This window comes from Lagenorhynchus albirostris, chromosome 11 (genome assembly GCF_949774975.1).
Source record: "Lagenorhynchus albirostris chromosome 11, mLagAlb1.1, whole genome shotgun sequence".
Lineage (NCBI taxonomy): Eukaryota > Metazoa > Chordata > Mammalia > Artiodactyla > Delphinidae > Lagenorhynchus > Lagenorhynchus albirostris.
Window position 1 is genome coordinate 3,841,822 of NC_083105.1, and position 13,642 is coordinate 3,855,463.

Below are 13,642 nucleotides of genomic sequence, written 5' to 3' on the forward strand. Positions count from 1 at the left end.
CACGGGGAGCCCCGGGCCTGGCCAGGGGGACGGACCGTGAGCGAGTGTCGGGCTCCCAGGGCAGGCGGGGCGCTGGAGAGGCTGGGCCGCCCCTCTGCACCCGCCAGGCTCAGCGCCCCTCCCCTGCCTGCATGTCCTGGGGGGTAGGGGCTGTGTGACTCAGTGCAGAACCCTTCAAGGTGCCTCTGAGTGGTCTGAACAGAGGGACGGAGAGCCGGTGACAGGCCACTCCTTACAACTAAATGCCGCGTGACATGCGCAGAGGCAGTCCCTCACTGGTTTCAAGCACTGACTCATCGCCGCCTGCAAGGAGAGCTTTGCAGCCTCCATGCACTGGTGAGCAGGAAGAGAGGGAGGAGGAATGCCGTGCACATAATTCTGGGGCTTTGGCACCGCGCCTGGTTTTGATGGGTGTTCTGTAAACTCACAATCCCATCTCTGGGTGAGGTTTTTCATCTCCCAGATCACTGGCAGGTTGAAATGATTTATTGTGCCTTAGTGTTTGTTCTGTTTCTGGAAAAGGTGGTACCTTCGGTGCCGAAGTCCCTGCACGTACGGCCCCATTACATTTTAGAATGTCAATTTCTGACACTTTTTTTTTTTTCCAAAGGTGGTTTTGTGGGTTTACTTTTCACATTATTTAAGGCAACACGCCAGCCTCCTCACCCTTCTTCCTTCTGCTGAGCCAACGGTGCTTTGCACAGGGGCGGCTGGGGCTTGGCGTGGGGTACCGCAGCCCCAGGCTCCCCCTCCGCGGCCAGGCTGACCGCTTTGCCCGTTGCTAAGTGCGGACCCCCGTTTCCTGTCCAGCATCTGAGGCAGAGGGCATGTCTGCTTGAGTTCCTGCTTTGTGCTGTATTGGGCAAATATTAATGCTAACATGGTTCCCTCCCGCATCTCCGGGGCTTTGTTTCTGGAGAGAACTCGGCCCGTCAAGGTGGTCTTAGCCGCAGGTGGCACTTGTGTTCCCAGCAAGCCTGGGCTCTGGGGCGCCCCCGCGGGTGCGCTGCCCTGGGACTGAGCGGAGGCCTCTGCACGAGTCAGGCGGTGGCCCTCTGTCTCCTACGCGCCTGTCTGTTGGGGTGTCGGTCGGTCGGCTCAGGCACTGAGAGCCCGGGAGGTCGGGCTGCCACGATAGCAGCCAGGATTGGACAGGATGTTTCAGGGTGTAGCCCCGCCGTGGGCGTGGCCAGGGACTTTCTCCTCCCCCTCCCCATGTCCTCTCTCTCCTCCCCTGCCAGTCCAGCTTCCTGGGACCTGGAGGGGAGCCTGCCCGCACCTCCCAGCAGGTGGACCTTGGGAATCCTGGACGGGCAGCCAGCCCCTCTCAGGAGGACCCGGTGAGGCTGCTCTGGCCCAAGGTGGAGGTCTTGAAGTTCCATCCCGGAGCACTTGGGACTGGATTTGCACTGATGGCCTCAGGCTGGAAGCCCAGGGTCCCACAGTGTCCCCAGCCCTCCACCACCGCCTTCCTCATGTTCTCGCACCACCTTCGGTGTCCAGGGACTCAGGGCTGGGTCACCAAGGCCCCCAGAGGCCGGGAAGCTGACCCTCAACTGCCCTGTGGAGGTTGACTTTCACTCCCTGGCACTCAGCCACTGGCCAGACACAGACCCACGGGGACAGAAACAGAACAAACGCTCTCATCCCTGTTTTCTTCCGCGGAAGGTAGAGGCTCCGTCAAATCAGCGCAGGTGCGATGACCTTGTTTTCATGTGAGGGCGAGGTCACGAGGCCCGAGGCTCCTCCCTCCCGCTGGCCGCATCCGCTGGACCTCAGAGACCCGCACGAGGGCTGGGGTGGTGGGTGAAGGCCACGGTCACGGTCAGGGGCCACAGCCTGAGCAGCCTGCCTCCATGATATTCTTTTTCTAACTTTAAATGAAATGCCAACATTTAAAAATTTGGAGCCGTGACCTGAAAATACAAATTTCTAGCTTCTGATGAAAACACTAGAGGCTCGGCCAACCTGCCGGCCCTGGGTTATGCTCACGCCTGGCGCCGATCCAGGTTGGGGGGTCCCCAGGGCCCCCAGGTGCCTCACTCCGTGTCCTGCGTTCCGCATCAGGAGCCTGAGACGCTTGGGACTGTTGACACTCAGCCGCTCCTGGGTGAATCAAATGGGGAAAAACAACTGACTCGATTTCCTTTTTCAGACCTGCGTGCCCTCACGTTTGCAAAGTGGCCCAACTGGGTGTGTCCCCCGCCCCTATCTCCGCGCCATCCGGCCCTCAGTCCGTGGTGCAGGGCCGTGGGCCGGCGGGCTTCGCTGAGCGGCTGCCTCTCCCCGCAGTTCCTGTGCACGGTGATCGCCATTCTCCTGCACTACGTGTACATGAGCACCTTCGCCTGGACCTTCGTGGAGAGCCTGCACATCCACCGCATGCTGACCGAGGTGCGCAACATCGACGCCGGGCCCATGAGGTTCTACTACGTCGTGGGCTGGGGCATCCCAGCCATCGTCACAGGTGAGGATGCGCAGAGCAGCCCCGCCAGGGGGCCCGGGCTGGGGACCGACCACCACTCGGGGGACCCGCGTGGCACTGCGGATGCAGGAAGCCACGTCAGGTAAACCAGCGCCCCTGGGTGCAGGTGGCGGAACTCTCTGGCCTCCTCCTGGGCACTCAGCAGAGGAGGGGCACCTGCACCCACATCTGCTCCCACGAGCGTCATCATCAGTGAGGGATGCGTCTCCCATCAGGTGTGAGCTCCTTGAGACCTGGGCCCAGGCCTGTTCAGGGTTTGCCTGTGGCATCTAACAGACAAACGCTCCCTTGTCTGCCCGCTTTGTGGATGGATGGGTGGATGGATAGGTGAGTGGATGGATGGATGGAGAGATGGGTGGATGGGTGGGTGGACAGGTGGGTAGGTAGGTAGCTGGTTGGATGGAGGGATAAATGGATGGATGGTAGATGGACGAACGGACGGATGGTGGATGGGTGGGTAGCTGGGTGGGTGGATGGATCGATGGATGAAAGAATGAGTTCATGAATGAACAGACAGCAGCACTTCTCAGCACACTTTTCACTAAATATGAGGAGGTCAGATTTGCTTCCTATGGGGAAAGATCCCCTCTTGCGTTCACAGAGGGAGAGCGGCACCCTCTCTCCTCAGCAGTCCCTGGGTTCCAGGGATCCAGACACGAAGTCCGAGGCTAGAGGCAGTGGGAGAAGGGGCAGATGCCGCCCCAGGGCTCTGCCCAGCAGCAACCCTGGTTTCCACGGTAGCATCACCAGCTGAGGCCTGAGGCCACTCTGCTCCCACCCAGTCTGGGCACCGGGCTGTCCCGTTGTGACTCCTCTCCCTGGGCTCCCAGGGACCCTGAATGACCGTTGTCACCTCCATCCAGGGCTGCTGAGGGGGGCAGTGGGAGCCTCTCTCACCGGCAGCCACCTCCTCTTGACGCAAAGACTGAACACAGCAGACACACTACGTCGCGTGTTTCCATGCTGTTTCTGGTCAGCTTGTGAGAAAGGTGCTAATTCAGGTGGTTCCTGAGCCCCAAAGACCAGGAAGAATGAGGGCTGGGAGCAGCTGGTTTCGGGGGTCCCCCCAGTGCCCATCTACTAACCCCCTGAAGCAAGGACCTGGTCGTGCTTGGACACTCAGGACACTCAACTTTAATTTCATCTTCAGTCTGCCCAGAGCCTCTGTTGTTATTTGGGTTTTTTTTTTAATTAGCAAGTTAATCTCAGAAACCAGAACATCGGATTTTATTTACATCAAATTCTATGAAGAGAAACGAGGAAGTCAGGTCAGGATCATTTGCCAATTTGCTTATTTTACAAAGGAAAAGTTAAAGTTTGCTGTCTGCTTGTCTGTGCCCCAGTAAACTCAGAGTGTGGTTCCTGGTCTATACTGTAGCCTGTTCCATCTCCACCTGTGTGGTCACCTGGGGCAGCCCCTCCCGACGGGGCTGGATGGAGCAGAGCGTCTCCATGGGACCCTGCACGGGGACAGCCCTTGTCTCAGATGTGGGGCCTGACCCAGCCGGGCCTTTGGGATCTGGGGGGCGCGGGGGATGGGGGCCTGAGGCCACCTCCCCATGTGCTTCCCTTAACCCTCACCAAGTCTCAGTTGCCCAAGAACGTGGGAGCATTCGCACACTCCTTCATTCGTTCATTCAGGGCGGGCCTCTTCTGTGCGGCGCTCCGTTCTAGGCCCGGGATCAGAGCAGTGAGTGAGAACGGCAAAGCCTGTGTCTTCCAGGAGTCGTCCGTCCAGGGAAGACGGGCATTAAGTGATGGCGAACGTGACTCTAGGCTCATCCACAGACCCTGCACTGAGGGGTGGGCTCAGAGCCAGGGGACGGGGGAGGATGAGACCTGCTCTCATCTGGGGGTGGGGTGGGGGGCAGGCCAGGAAGGCTTCCTGGAGGAAGCACTCTTTACACTGGAGGGCTCGCAGGAACCAGGCTGCTGTGCTGGGGGGTGTGCCTTCAGGGCTCCGCATGTGCAAGACCTGAGTGGAGGAAGGCTGGTTGGGGACTGACCTGAGGCTGGGCTGCGGTGGAGTGGGGGGTGCCACGTGGTCTGGAGTGTGGCCGTGGCCACGCCACAAAGGGCCTAGAAGGCTGCGGAAATACCCGTGTCCGTCTCCTGAGGGCAGTGGGAAGCCATTGTAGGGTTTTGAGCAGTCGGTGGGGAGACTTGACCCTTTAGGGCTTAAGCAAGGGAGTGTGGCCTGTGGAACAGTCCAGGCCAGGTCCGGGGAGGCCATGGCGCGGAGTGGGCTGCTTCTTTGTCCTAAGCAAGGTCTGTGTTGGAGAAGCCACTCCAGACTTCACCTTGACGGTTCTGTAAGGGCAAGTCCTGCTCTAGCTTATGACATGGTTAGAAACCATGGCTGTGGCTTGGAAAACATAGGAAACTCCTCATTTGCCTAGCACCTTGGAGTGGTGAGCCCTTCCTGGGGTATGTGCATGTGCGTATATGTGTGTGTGTGGCGTGTGTGCTCTGTGCACGCACGTGAGTGTGGCGTGTGTGGCATGTGCCTGCCCTCAGGTCCTTGCACCTGTGGTCCATGGCCATGTCCTGGCTTCCACGTGGCCCAGCAATCAGGGCATCCCCATCGTGCTTCGTGGCTGGTCCTGGCGGGTCCCATCACCTCCGTCTTCTGTCTCTCTCCCATCTCCGTCAGCAGCCCTGGCCCAGGTGGGCTCCCCACCTCTGGGGTGAATCCGCGAGCAGGTCGTGGCCATGGTGGGCCTGTGACCGGCCTTTGCTGGGAGGGGACCTGGGCCTTTGTCATTTCCCGGCTGTTTATCTCGGGTTCCCCGCCCTTCCCTCTGAGCGCCATGCCGGGGGCCCCGGGTCCTGCCTGGGGTCTGGGAACACCCTGTTGTGGCCACCCCCCCATCGGGGTGGCCCTCACTCTTCTCCTCCCTGTTGTCCAGGACTTGCGGTGGGCCTGGACCCCCAGGGCTACGGAAACCCGGACTTCTGCTGGCTGTCCCTTCGTGACACCCTGATCTGGAGCTTTGCGGGGCCCATCGGAACCGTGATCGTCGTGAGTGCCGGGGGCTTCTCAGAACCCCTGATTATCAGGGTCGTGGGAGGCCGGGTGCCCCTTGGGTACGCTGGCTTGAAGGGTGTTTGGGGCCGATGGGTTACCAGCTCCGCTGAGCATCTGGGCGGACAGGAAGGGCTGACTGCACGGTGATAAAGCCTTGTCCTCAGACCCGTGGGTGCTGGGATCTGGTCCAGGTCCGCGTCCACCTCCAGCGGGCTCCTGGGCTCTGAGGCCTCATCCCAGAGGCACCTCCCGAGATGTGGGCTGAAGACCCTCAGAAGCCTTTGGCTTTTGAAGGTCTCTAGTGACAGTACAATGGAGCGGCCACTGGACTTTAGGTTTCTCTGTTTGGTTTGTTTTCAGGTCAACACAGTCATTTTTGTCCTGTCTGCAAAGGTCTCCTGCCAAAGGAAGCGCCATTATTATGAGAGAAAACGGGTCGTGTAAGTTGTTGCCTAACGCGGCCAGTGGGTGGGACCTGACTTGGGGCCAGCCCCACCCAACACCCCTGCCTGTCCCCATGAAAGTGCCCGTCACCGGGCCGGTCAGCTGCTGGTTTTCCGGGCCGGTCCAGGGCGTCATGGCAGCCACGTCAGTGGGGAATCAACAGGCCGCAGTGGGGAGAGGCCAGCCGTGTCTGGACGTGTCTGGGCTGTGCCGAGCGGAGTCTGGATCTCTCGGGGGACAGCTGGACATCGTGGAGAAAAGCGAGAGAAGCTGACCACAGGGGGACTGGGGCAGGTGGCCGGCCGGGGTGGCAGCCTGGACCAGGGAGGGAGAGATGTTTAGGATGTAGGACCCACGGGGTTTGTGGTGGAGTCACTGAGGGGAGAGGGGGTAGCAGTGACTGACGCCTGGGTGTCCTCGCCTGGACCGGCAGGAGGAGGGGGATGCTGACAGCCGGGTGGGGGGAGGTGCCAGGACGCCTGGACACTCCCTGGAGTCAGACAGGGTGGGGGTGGGGGATGGAACTTTCTGGGTTGGTGGTGACAGTGATGCTGACACCACAGGAGTGGAGGAGCTCGCCCAGCGAGAGGGTGCAGCGCAGGAGGATGGGGCCCAACAGAGAGGGGGCCTCCCATGTTTTCAGGTTGGGAGAGAGCAGGGGACCCACAGAAAAGCCTTGCGGGAGGCAGGCAGGGCAGCTTCGGGAGAGCTCAGCATGAGTCCGGGAGCCACGAGGGGGTCAGGGGAGGGGAGGACAAGGGTGTCCACTGGGCCGGGTGGCCCGAGCTGGGGGGCCAGGGAAGGGAGGATGTGTGAGGAGGGGCTGAGGGGCCGCAGAAGGTGCCGGTCCACCCGGCCCACGGGAGAGCAGAGTCTGAAAAGGCCACGGAGGAGCAGAGACCGCGGGCAGGGGACGCGGAGTCGGGGTCCAGCCTGTTCCACCGTCGTCCGCTTCCTCCCCGCCCCAGACCTACCTTTTTCAGCCCTTGCCTCACGTTAGCACACGCAGTTCCCTCCAGCACCCCACGACCCCACCAGGGATGCACGTCACCATCCGTTCCCCTTCGGCTGGGGAGACCGAGGCAGAGAGCAGGAAGCCCTTGCTAGGAGCCTGCACGGCGGGCCTGACACCTTCTCGCCACGCACCTCCTCTGGGTCCACGTACCTTCCGGGCCGTGCACCAGGCTTCCCGGAGTCCTTGTGGGTGCAGCCCGTGTACCAGCCTTGGCTCCTAGTTTCCTATTTACCTGTTTGCTTTTTAACTGCTCCCCACTAAGCTGTCTTTTCCCCTGTGTGAGCCAGGGGCTGCCTCATGGTGGATGCTTCGAAAGGGTGTGGGAAGGAAAGAGGGTGGGGGATGGACGCTGCAGCCATGCCCCTGTCCCGCCCCCGCCCCCGCAGTTCCCTCGTGAGGACGGCCTTCTTCCTGCTGCTGCTCATCAGCGCCACCTGGCTTCTGGGGCTGCTGGCCGTGAACAGCGACGCGCTCACCTTCCGCTACCTCTTTGCCGTCTTCAGCTGCTTACAGGTGGGTGGCTGTCAGAACGATCTGGCGGGGCCCAGGGGTCACCTGTCTGAAATGCCCCAACCCCGAGTGGCCCCGAGAGGGTCCCCGGGGAGATCCTTGACCTGGCGTCCGGGCTGTGTTCTCGCTCTCTGGACACACGGGGCTGCACCGTGGCTGTCCTTCCGGTGTCGGCGCAGTTTGTTAGGGGTTATGGTGAAGCCTCGTGGTCCTGCCACCGAAAAAAAGGCGCCTGTTGCTCCAAAGGCAGCTCTGCCCCGAGCCCTCCCAGGGACCCCCATTCCATGGCCTCCTGTGTGTCTGTCGGGACGCAGTCCTCTGCTCACCCCCTCCCCGGCCAGGATAAATCCCACTGTGTCCCCAGGAGGATGCTGGCCACTTACTGTCCACACCGTGGACCCTGATTAATGATGCAACATTGGGGATCCAGATGGCCCGGGGGCTGGGGCCTGGGAAGGGGTCCTCCAGGCACCGGGCGTGTGGGCTGCCCTGACCAGGCCCCCGACCTGGAGAAATTGGAAGCCCCCGGGGCAGGGAGGACGGGCGTGGGCCATGGTGGGCGTCTGCAGCCGCGGCGGCCCTGGGCACCGTCAGCTCCACGTGGCTGAGCTATGCTCCGTGCATCCTCTGGGCAGGCAGGTGGGCGGTGAGGCAGCGGCAGGGCCCTGGCTTCTCTATGGGGGCCAAGCCCGGCGCTGACCTGCCCCCTCCTCTGCAGGGCCTCGCCGTCCTCTTGCTCCACTGCGTGTTCAACAGAGAGGTCCGGAAACACCTGAAGGGTGTGCTCGCTGGGAAGAAGCCGTACCCCGACGACTCAGCCACCACGAGGGCCACCCTGCTGACGGTAGGAGGCTCCCGGGGATGCCAGGGCCTGGACCAGCATCAGACACAGCCCCTTGGTCTCGCGTCCCCCACAAAAGGGGGCATCACAGATCTGTCCCCGGAGTGTGGCATCCAGCCTTCCCTGCAGCCCCGGGAGCGAGCCGAGTCGACGGGGTGGGGTCTGTCCAGCTCACAGCCTCTTCCCCCGCCATGGCCGGCGGGGATCCTGTCTAGAAGCAGGGCCGGTGGGAGCTGCCACCAGGCCGCTGTGCCCTGTTCCCGGCAGGGGCACGGTCAGGGTGCTGCACGGGGGCTTGTGGTGGGGACCGAGCCACCCTCTGCGCCCTGGTGGCCTCTGCTCAGACGATAACCAGCCCCCTTCCCCCAGCGCTCCCTCAACTGCAACAACACGTACGGCGAGGAGCCCGACGTGTTCCGCACGGCCCTGGGCGAGTCCACCGCCTCGCTGGACAGCACCATCAGGTCAGGCCGGGCCGGCGCCCCTGCTGTGGCCGTGGGGGGAAGCTCTCCGAGCAAACGTGGGCTTTGCCGCCTCCGCCCCGAGCTATGTGCCCTGCTGTTTGAGTCCACGTGTGTTTATCCGTGTGCTCCGGGAGTCTCGTGGCAGAGAACCCCGCAGAGCCCAGTGTGGCTGCCCTGGCACACGCAGAAGGCGCTGGGTGATGGCGGGGGGCCGGTCATGCATCCCCCAGAGCAACAACGCTGAGCCCACCCACCTCTACTCTCTCCAGGGACAAAGGGGGCCAGAAGCTCAGCGTGTCCTCTGGGCCGGCGCGGGGCGGCCACGGGGAGCCAGACGCGTCCTTTGTACCCAGGAGCACCAAGAAGCCCCATGGTACGTGTCCCCTGGGGCGCGGTCTCCCGTCAGCCTGCGCGTCTCCCTCCCGGGGGTCATGGCGAGAGCTTCCTGCTGGCTCTCGGCTGCCCCGTGGGCCCCTCGGTCACCGGAGAACGTACAGCCTTGAAGAGGTGGCCACCGCACACTGGGAGGGTCAGCGGGCACCCAGTGCCCTCCCGTGCCCGGGCCCAGGTGGCCCCAGTCTGCAGGAAGCACCCCGCCCCCGCCTGAGCCCTGTCCCTCCCGCCTGCCCTGCAGGCCACGACTCGGACTCGGACAGCGAGCTGTCCCTGGATGAGCAGAGCAGCTCTTACGCTTCCTCACGCTCCTCCGACAGCGAGGACGACGGGGTCGCGGCTGAGGACAGATGGGACCCGGCCCAGGGCCCCGTGCACAGCACCCCCAAAGGTGAGTGAGCCCGCTGGCTGCAGAGCGGCCCTCAGCCGTGGCCGCCTGCCCCTGGGACGGGGCTGCGGCGGCAGGAAGGACAGCCCCCAGCTCACCGTCCGCAGAGCACAGGTGACGTCTCAGGGGTCTCTGTGGGACCCTCACAGCCAGGACTCCTAACCCCACTGCTGCAGGGAGCACGACGCTCCCGGGTGTGGGGATGGGGGGGGGGGCTTGAGGCTGGGATCCCACCCCAGGACCTTCCCTCTCAGCCTCGGTGTCCCCACCTGGATGGCGCGGCCCTGCCAGGCCTGCGGGTCGGGGACCGTGGGTCAGCGCCGCTCGGGACACGCCCCCGCTGAGCCGAGCAGGCAGCCGCCCTGCATGTTGAGGGTCTGTCTTGTGCCTCAGTGGACTCTGTGGCCAACCACGTCCCAGCCGGCTGGCCTGATGAGAGCCTGGCCGGGAGCGACAGTGAGGGACCGGGCGAGCAGCCCCGCCTGAAGGTGGAGACCAAGGTCAGCGTGGAGCTGCACCTGGACGAGCAGGGCAACCACTGCAGCGAGCGCATCCCGGCCCGGGAGAGTGGGGGCCCCAGGCCCGCGGCCGCACCGCCCAGCCAGCTCCCCGAGCAGAGAAAAGGTGCCGAGGGCCCACTGTCCCTGGAGCTGGGGGCTGGGAAGTCCCTGGTCCTGGGGGAGGCAGGCCCAGGCGCGGGGTTCGGGGGTGGGGTCCGTGGGGCACGGGGGTGGTGCCCGGCGGGGCAGGGGTGAGACCCGAGGGGGAGAGGAGTGGCCGAGAGCTCAGCTCTGCATGACAGTCCCTCCCCGAGCCCACTGCATCCAGCAGAGGCAGCCTGATCGTGACCTTCTCGATCCCCCCGACCCCCCCCCAACCCCACCCCCAGGCATCTTGAAAAACAAAGTCACCTACCCGCCGCCACTGACGGAGAAAATGCTGAAGTCGCGGCTGCGAGAGAAGCTGGCTGAGCGGGAGCAGAGCCCCGCATCCTCGCGGCCGTCCTCCCTGGCCTCCAGCGACGGTGTCCGCGCCCCCGACGGCGCCATCCCCGCCAAGACGCTGCACCGGGAGCCAGGGCGCGAGCACCTCAACGGGGTGGCCATGAACGTGCGGGCCGGGAGCGCCCAGGCCCACGGCTCCGGCTCTGAGTGAGTAGCCTGGGCCGTGGCGGGAGGGACGGCGGGGGTGGCCCCCAGCCAACCTCCCCGTGGTCCCCCATCTGGAGGACAGGCCCCGAGCACAGAGGCGTGCCCAGGCAGAGGCCCGGGGGCTGCGGTGGGCTTCCACCCGGGAGAGGGCCCCTGCTTGGGATCAGGAGGCCGGAGGTGCAGCAGACGCCTGTCAAGGCCCTGTGTCCCGTCCAGCCCTGAAGCTCTAGGACTTGAGACCATGTGGGACCAAACGTTTTATGAGCAGTTTCCTTGGCCCAGGGTCATTACTGCCCCATTTTGTGGTTAAGGAGACTGAGGCTGGGGCGGGGTGGGGGTGGGGGCGCCTGGCCGCAGAGTCGCGGAGCTGGGATCCCGCTCCAGACGTCCCCGGGAGGTGGGGAGAATGGGAGCCGGGTCTTCTAGAACAACCTTCCTAAAACTTAGAGACTGACTCGGCTTGCTAGCCTTGGTGCTCTGGGCGCCGTCCGAGGCCAGCCCTGGGGAGGACGCTCAGATGGGCCTGGGTCTCCGGGTGGCCCTGGCCGTCGGGGGTACAGGTTGATTGTCCCCTCCCCTGCCTGCCAGTGTCGCTGTGTCCACGCATGAGCTTGCCCTCCGTGGAGCCTCCGGGCACCCCGTCCCCTGAGTGGGGGGTTCTGCCCCATGCCCCCCGAGTGGGGGTCTGCCCCTGCACAACCTCGGACCCAGCCCAGCTGCTGGCTTCACGGGGGGCAGGGGCCGTCCTCGCTGACCCTCCGCCTGCCTGACGGCTTCTTCCCACGCGCAGAGGCAGTAACGAAACTTCACTTTGAACCATCAGGAAACCGTGAAGACAAGCCCATCAGCTCCGCCCAGGCCTCTGTGCTGTGTCGTTGTGCTCCTGGACCTTGGAGCCCAGGGGGGTTCCCTGCCCTGTCAGTGAAGCAGGCCCTGGTGGCGAGGGCCCCATGGGGCTGCAGTGGTAGCCCCGTGACTGGCATGACTGAAGGTCCAGACACAAAGCGCTGAGCTGCCCCGGAGGCTCAGGGCCCCTTAGACCCGTGACAAGTGCCAAAGGCCACAGGCACGGGAGGCGTGGACTCCCGGGCCGGCACAGCTCAACCCTCGGACTGCGGACAGAGCCAAAACCGTGCGCTGGCCTGGCCGGGACAGGGCCCAGCAGGAGAGCTGGCCTTGAGAGGAGCCGCCGGGCCGGCTGGCCAGGACTCGGGGCCGCAGGCAGCTCCCTGCAGTGCAGGCCCGGGGCCAGCAGCTCCACAGCCCTCTGCAAAGGCAGCCCTTGTCTTGAAGCAGATCGCTTTCCTTCGTTGCAAAGGTGTAGATACTGCTGTATATTTGTATGGAACTTTGAAAAGGCAAAAACCTCTGTATATTTCGCGTTCGTACTGACTCTGTCCATACTGGGAGATCTGTGGGAGGATCGCTCCCTCTTTCTGACGTCAGGAAGATTGCACAGCCAGCCTGGAGTCTGGCACGCATCCAGCAACTGGTGTCCCCGCAAAGCAGAGGTGGGTAGTGTGTAGGGAGCGCTGCTGGACAGAGGTTCCGGTTCTGCTTCCAGCCCAGAGGCAGGAGTCCGTGGGCATCACACGTGGCCGCCTGGATGTGCAGCACATTTGCATTTGCGATGCTTGCCCTCAGCTCCCATCTGCCTGGACGGGTGTGGCTCCGAGACAGGGCCATCTGGGGCTGGACCAGGAGCTCTGCTGAGTGAGTGTGGGATGCAGGTGCACGCGGCCGCGACCGACACACTGGTCATCCCTTGCCCCCTTCGCTGGGGTGGGCCCCACTCTGAGCCCCGCGGGGCCTCCCTGGCCCCCTTCCCGGTCAGCGGTACTGCAGGTGGGGAATTCCTTTGTTCCTCTGCTCCTGTTCTCGGTGGGACTGTAAAATGTTCACACGTTCCTGATTCAGACGGAGGTATGAGGTCTTCCAGGATGTCACATTCCTTCCTGCCAATTTTCTAGCTCTTTTAGAGTCCGAGGAGCTCCAGGCAGGCGGGGGTCTCACCCCCAGAGTCCGACCAATTACTTCATTTTGCTTCAAATGGCCAATTGTGAGAAGGGACAAAGCCTCAGCACACTGTTCAATAGTTACCAAGCTGTTTTTTGGAAACTCACACCAAGGACCGGCTGTGACTCCCTCTGTGGGCAGTCAGCACAGCGTGGCCTGAGGGGCTGTGGAACGGGGCCCAGAATTACTCAGACACGTCTTATTTCAGTGTTTCTTTTGTTCCTCAGTCGGATGCCCAAATAAACGGTCAGCACAGCTGCCTCCAAACACGAGAAACCATAAAATATGATGAAAATCAAGTAAAGTGCAAAGATGTCCATACTGTATTATTTTGATGAAAATGCGAGTATTGTTAGTGGCTGAGAGGAAAACATACCTGATACTCAGGTCTAAGACCACAGGCTTCATACAGAAATGAAATGAGAACCCAAAGCCCTCACACTTGAATGAATTATAAATGTGCCTTAGCAGGGGAGTGGCCTTTTCAAGATACAAAAGAATAGTACCTTCAAATGTTTACCATTGAGGAGACATTTTCTAAGTAAAAAAAAAAGTGGAAATATTTTTTAGTCTGAACACTTCACTTTCGTATTGTCCCATAGTCTTCTGCAACTGGACTTTGTCCCTTGAGATGTATTTAGTTTTTTCATTTGATCAGAACTGTTAACCAAAAAAACAACTGTCAGTTTTATTAAGACAGGAAAAATGTAAACCTATTTTTGTGACTTAAGACTTTATGAGAGATAGACACTGGAGGTTTTTTTAAACAAATGTGTATTTATTAATGTTCAGAACACTGGAATTGCAACACAAATGAGGAAAGAGTCTACAATAAATTAAGATTTTTTTGAATTTGTACTTTTGCTGTCTGGTTTTCCCCCCCACTCCTGCATCCCTGTTGCCGCCC

The 13,642-nt window shown here is 62.0% G+C and overlaps 1 protein-coding gene across 4 annotated transcripts in view; it reads left to right on the forward strand.

The window, feature by feature from the left end:
* The window catches only part of CELSR1 (cadherin EGF LAG seven-pass G-type receptor 1), a 147,607-nt gene extending 134,048 nt beyond the window's left edge, over positions 1-13,559 (forward strand). For 2 of the 4 annotated variants that reach the window (XM_060165217.1, XM_060165216.1), the window contains 11 exons: positions 2,293-2,467; positions 5,395-5,507; positions 5,874-5,953; positions 7,359-7,485; positions 8,201-8,326; positions 8,693-8,787; positions 9,057-9,160; positions 9,422-9,571; positions 9,962-10,192; positions 10,458-10,719; positions 11,510-13,559. In XM_060165217.1, the coding sequence (XP_060021200.1) occupies positions 2,293-2,467; positions 5,395-5,507; positions 5,874-5,953; positions 7,359-7,485; positions 8,201-8,326; positions 8,693-8,787; positions 9,057-9,160; positions 9,422-9,571; positions 9,962-10,192; positions 10,458-10,719; positions 11,510-11,534 (1,488 nt within the window). In that variant the 3' untranslated portion in view covers positions 11,535-13,559. Of the gene's footprint in view, positions 1-2,155; positions 2,194-2,292; positions 2,468-5,394; positions 5,508-5,873; positions 5,954-7,358; positions 7,486-8,200; positions 8,327-8,692; positions 8,788-9,056; positions 9,161-9,421; positions 10,193-10,457; positions 10,720-11,509 lie in introns of those variants that run through there. The other 2 variants (XM_060165218.1, XM_060165219.1) reach the window with 2 other exon arrangements.
* The last annotated feature ends 83 nt before the right edge of the window (positions 13,560-13,642 follow it).